The 6000-nt window shown below is 45.0% G+C and overlaps 1 protein-coding gene across 10 annotated transcripts in view; it reads right to left on the bottom strand.

Annotated features, from left to right (window-relative positions):
* Window positions 1-2826: 2826 nt before the first annotated feature.
* Window positions 2827-6000, bottom strand: part of KDM2B (lysine demethylase 2B) — a 119111-nt gene continuing 115937 nt past the window's right edge. For all 10 annotated transcript variants that reach the window (XM_061384759.1, XM_061384757.1, XM_061384760.1 and 7 more), the window contains one exon: window positions 2827-4142. In XM_061384759.1, coding sequence (XP_061240743.1) covers window positions 3961-4142 — 182 coding nt within the window. In that variant the 3' untranslated portion in view covers window positions 2827-3960. The remainder of the gene's footprint in view (window positions 4143-6000) is intronic.

Below are 6000 nucleotides of genomic sequence, written 5' to 3'. Positions count from 1 at the left end.
GAGGCCAAAGAAAAAGTTTTTTAATAAAATAAGCCCCCACCTAAGAATTTGAACCTAGCTCTAATGTTTTTTCTTAACTCCTCTAATGCCTGAGATGATAAACCTGAGACACTAACTTATGCAAAAAAGGATCTTAGGATATTAATGATGTGAAATCTCTTTTCTTTTAGATCTAATTCTGATCATGGTGGTTGAGTTGAGACCAACTGTGGATTCACTCCCACTGCTTGTGAGGAGGTATGTTTTTGGGAAACTACATAACTCCTTGGGTGAGTCCTGTGGGTTTCTTATCTTTTGACTCTGTGCAGTGGGTAGGACATGCCTTCAGGTGCTCAGGATCCAGAAGTCAATGGACAAGACCTGAAAATTACAGCAAAGGAGGTAAATAGTCTTCCCCTCTGTGCTTAAGGCCGGAAGTTTGGCTAGCTATGAAATACAGTTACCTTTCTATGTTTTCTGATAGTGAGGGTCAAAGCATGTAAACCAAGGCTTGTGGATACTCTCCAAACCTCTTCTCTTGTGTTTGCCTGAAGACCCAAAGCTCAGCCCCTGCTGAAGCTGTAGGTGCACTTAATCTATACTTCTAGTCAGACAATGAACTCTAGAAATTCAACATTACCCACAAATCACCAATTTGGTGGAGGGGTCTTAAAATCCAGGCTAGCAGGTGAGATAGTAAACACACCTAAATAGAAGCCAGGCAGCAGGTATTGGTGTATCTGAAGTTAAATTAGAAAATTGTGATTTGTTTGCTCATAGTCTCAGCTGAAAACAGCTTATTTACTGTTTTCTCTTGGACTTATATATAGTATCAGGTGCTTGTTTTAGCAGTGAACAAAAACTCCTAGTGGTGGATCTTCATAGGCAGCATTTTCAAACAACCTTGGCTTAGTAAGAAGCAAACACATTTTCAGCCCAATAGGTTGGAATTATAAGGTACTAATTTATTTGGCAGAGGGCAAACATGTCTCTCTGGAACCTGCATTTTCTAGTTGCATGCCATGTCTCTACTTCTGAATAGGTAACCTGTCATATGGATCCATAAGGGAATAAGTGACATCTCTTTACCCTCACGGTACGGGATGATGTCGTTCGATGGGCCATGGTATCTCCCTTTGTCAAGGTCAGCAGGAAGGACCTTGAGGGAGGGTTGGAGCCTCTCCTTTTCCTGGGTTAAGATGTGGTCTTACCCAGGAACTGCTCCGTATGGTTTATGTGCCTTCTATTACTTCATCAGATACAGTATTTGGGCTCAGAATAGCTGTTTGCAAGCATCTAGCTTGGCCCAGCCTCATCTAAAGCTCATTTTGTAAGGAATAGGTCTGTACTGGGATATACCAAGTACCTTCACATAATGCACCTTCAAGTTGTGAACATGTGTTCCCATGTCGTCGTGTGAGTTCACATACCTGGCGTACATTGTCATGTGCTGCATCTTCTATAAGTGCTTTTGTGTACTCACAATACTGTAGAGAATACGGTGTTTACTTCAAGCCCAGGATGTCTGGAAGCAAGCGTAAAAGCAGCAGTGATGTAGCTGGTACTGTGCTTAAAGTCTACTAGAAGATGAGACATGTTTGTGTTTTTTATGTATTTGTGTCCAAAATATTATAAACCTATACAGTTCAATATATCTGATTGGATTAGTTGGGTATCTAGGCCAACTTTGTTGGACTACAGAAAAAATTGAACTTAGGAATGTGCTCTCAGAACAGAACTTGTTTGTGTGTAGGGGACTTACTATATAATCTTAACTGGATTGTTTGGTACACCTGGGGGATGGTAATCTGTGACCAGCGCACTACAAACGTGACCGGGAAACGCTCAGTTTCTAATGCCGAGATTCTACCTGGAAACGACTGTCACCCTTCAGCAGTTCTCAAGAAAGAAGATGCCTTTACTGGACATCAGGGTCACTCTTACTCAGAGGTTCGCAGCACTCAGGCTGCCAAGAAAACAGCAACTTGACCTCTGGTATGGGTGCTCCACAATGAGTGATCAGGCTTGTAAAGGTAAGCCACATTTTTATAAATAAACCATCATGTGTTAAACTAATCTTACTTCTGTCAGATGCATCCCCTGAGTTAAATTCCACGGTGGAACAGCTTCAGATGTCTCCAGTTTGAGTCAGAAAGGATCTCTGGATTTAAATGAATAGGAGGCAGAGACCTAGACGGGACCTAAAACCATTTCACCATGGAAAGAAAAAAAAAAAGGACTGGGGGTGGTGGTGTGAGTATGAAATGACTATTAGTGGGAAAGGCTGGTCCCATGAGACCCAAGTCTGATGGTGCTGTTGATGACTGAGGAAGGAAGCTGGTCTGTCTTTATCTTCAGATGACTAGTTGCCTTTCTGTGATCTCAAGTTGACTTCCCACCTGGGGCAGCTACCTCCTAGCTAAGGGCTTCCAGTCACCCCAGCCCCATGTCACCAGTGCAGGGTGTGGTCTCCTTGAGTTGCCTCCACTGGAAGCTGAGCAAGTAGACCCCTGTTCCCCCTCTTTGGCAGTGGAAATGCCAAGTGGCTGTGGAAGTTACCTTATACAGGTGAGGTCAGAGGCAACCACACAGGTAAGCCACTCTGCCCCTTAAAGCAGTTCATACCTAATGCTTACATGTGGACGTACCTTATTAGCCACGAACAGCAAGACCTCTTTCTGAAGACGGAAAAACATGTACCAAGGGGCTGCTGCATTTCTCCGGTGACTAAGAAATGATACCTAGTCTGGCTTCAGGATAGCATACACTGGTGTTGAGACTATAGCCTCTGGACCTCCCAGTCAGACTTCCAGTCCGCCCAGAACAAAAACCCTCAAAGTCCAAGAGTGAGTTTTTTTGTACAATTGTTTATACAAATCCAACAAAGGTAAAACGGCGTCAGGGAAGGTCTAGGAAAACAACACCTTACGACAGTGGCACTTACGATGCGTAACTTTACAACTGGGCAACAGCCATGGGCTAAACCTCAAGTGTGAGAACTCAGCTCACTTCAAAGGAGAGAAGAAAAGAAAAGGCTGTGGTGGGTCATTTATTCTATTTCTTGACTCACTGTATAAATTAGATCTATGTAGAATATAAGAGCTCATGCTGGAGCAAACCCCTCCTGAGTGCAAAGGCTGAAGTCTGAATTTCAAAATTTTGAGGGGAAAAAAAAAGGTGAATTCTATACAGAGGAAATTTAGCAAAGTGTCTCTCTCACTTTGACTATAATTTACATATATCCACATCATGCTTATGCAATTTCTTGACATACAAAGTAGGCTCTCAACTTCCAGTTAGACATGCTTTTAACTAGAGGTCTTAGCCTGCTTTGCCAGATCTGGGCACGTGTATATGTGTTTGTATGAAGTACAGGGAAAAGTTCTCTCCTACCTTAAGGAAACCAGGAAAGTTGGCAATCTCAAAACAATAAAAACACTGGTATGCATTCAAACCTTGCATAAATAACTTTTAAACAATTTGTACAAAAATAGTTCTGCATAATGTAAGATGTAACAAAACCAAACAAACATGTTGAGACGGCAGATGTGGTGTGTGGTCCACTTTATGTTGACACCAAAACTCCCCAAAGTTGCCAGGAGTAAGGTGTCCGAAACTAAAACACCACCACCCCCCACAAAATTTCTTAAGCTCATGCTTCAGTAAGAGAATGTCGCCCAAGTCCATCCTCCTCTCCAACAGGAATGTCTTCTCGGTAAAGGCCTCCTGAGCAATGGTCCAGAAAGCAGTGCGGTTTTGATTCAGAAAGACCAGAGGAAAGCACCAGGCTCGCTCATCCCCCAAACGGTGGCGGACTGGCTTCTCCCTCGGCGAGACTTGCAAAAGGGAATTGTCTGGGGTTTGTTGTTCCAAGTTCCAAATTGAAAATATTTAAAGGCCCTAATTTTTGTAAAGTCTTTCCCCTTCCCCTGGCGTCTCCCCTCCCCTCCCCTACCCCATATTTACATACTTGTCCTTGGACTAACTCAGTTTTTGCAGGAGTTTTTCTTCCACTTGCCCGAACTGGACACTAACAGACATTTCGGCTATGAACTGCTCGCAGCCTTCCTTGGTAACTTGCTTGCAGTACCTCAGGTCAATGTGACAGATATTCCCACAGCGTTTGAAGAAGGACAGGCACTGGTCAGTCACCTTATTGCAGTCTGGAGGGAAGAGGACACAGGTGAGATGGAGGAGGCATGGAATTGAGGACACCCCCCTCCCCCAAGCAGCTCTCCTGTTCAGTCTCCTCAGATGGGGCCTGGTTTCCTCTGCCACTTACAAACGTTCATACATGCCTGAAAAACACCACAAGTTCCGAGTGAAATTGCTCAGGCTCTTGTCCCATTTAAGAGTCTTACATGTATACATTCTCACATCAACAGGTCCTGTCCATGTTGTTTTACAGATAAGAGCACATGACACACGAAAACAGCTTGCTTTTCATGCCTTTACTCCTGCTAAGGAACACCTCTCTCTGCACACTCTTGTGTGCTTACCTGCTCATTCCCAGGGAAGAGATGCTTCGGAGTGAGGACACTGTAAGGCCATCCCAGGACCCTCCTGCTCCCCTGGACACTGGCGCTTTACTGCAAGGCCCACATGCTTGGTCCCCTCCATGGAATGTCTACCTCAAACCCATGCAGGAAACCAATGCACTAGAAGTGGCTGGAGAGATTCCATCCACAGAGAGCAAAATCGGAACTCCGAACCCTCAACCGAGTATTTCTATCAATGTGGACTTAGGGTCTGTCATACTCTTTTCTTAGAACTGACCCCTCAGTCAATGAGCTGCAGTGCCAGCTCTCATCCAGCTGAGGCCAAGTCCCTACCCTGAGCCCGGAGATGCCTTCATCTCAGTGGTATTACTGACCTTGGCTTGTCATTGCTAGTACGCATACTTTCATTTGCTCTTGAATTGAGTGTTAACAGTAAGGACAAACTGCAGTAACGCACATGAGGCCAGTGCCAGCTCCATATGTCACAGTGCCTCCAGCTTAGGAGGTGGTACAAAGAAGTCACGTCACAGCACCCCACAAGTCATCAAAGAGCACTCTCCTCAGGTCTGCACAACATCCTTGCACAAATGCTCAGTCCTGGATACACATTTCAGACAATGTCAACAAAATCCAATCCTGAACAATGAACTCATGAACTTAGAACAAGTGGTGATGGAAAGCTGAGTGCCTCCCATGCTAGCCAGGCAGATGGCAAAGTGACAAGGATGCTGCCAAAGAGGTGACTTGGAAGAGTAACACCTCAGATTTTCCAGGGGTATCCCCTTACCTCATAATCTCTCAAATATTTGCCCACATAATCTTACTGTAAAAGTCAAGTGAGAAGGATGGTGTATAAACCCTGTAAGGGGAAGAGGTACAAAGCTGGAAGACTCCCCAGAAGAGGGGAGTTCGTCTCTGGGCAAGAGAAAGGCTCTAGACTAGGCAGCACCACTGTGGAAGGCAGGAGGGCCCACTGAAAAATGGGGGTTACAGGGAAATTTACCTGCTGACTGTTGAGACCCCAGACTCCTTTCCTGCCAAACCCTGGACTGAACCCTTCAGTTGGGAGGTCAAGAAAAGTGTCCCTGGGCAACTTTGATCAGCTTAAGAGGAAAGATGGATAGATGTCAAGTCTGGATTTCCCCAAAGAAACAACCCGTGCTGACTGCCCAATGACATCTACAGTCAATCAGCTCCCACCCTGTCCCAAGAGCAGCCCGTCAGCTGAAGAGAAAACCACATGCTGAAGACAGAACTGAGAGGAGCCCCAGGCAGGCCCACTGACTGCTTCTGAAGGAACGCATGGTCTATGTGGAGAAGAAAATACAACCGCCAGTATCCTCAGGACGGACATCTGGATCCAAGAAACAAGAACAGGCCACTCCCCAAAAGTCCTGAGAACTGTAGCTGTCAAGTTAAAAATACAGGCTAAACCATGTGAGAACTGCCAATATGTGACTTTTGACCTACATAATAAAGCAGTTTCATGTGTCTGAAATGAAAAATTCTCTACAGCTGATCC

Source organism: Bos javanicus, chromosome 17 (assembly GCF_032452875.1).
Source record: "Bos javanicus breed banteng chromosome 17, ARS-OSU_banteng_1.0, whole genome shotgun sequence".
Taxonomy (NCBI): Eukaryota; Metazoa; Chordata; class Mammalia; order Artiodactyla; family Bovidae; genus Bos; species Bos javanicus.
This window is presented reverse-complemented; position numbering and strand designations above follow the sequence as displayed.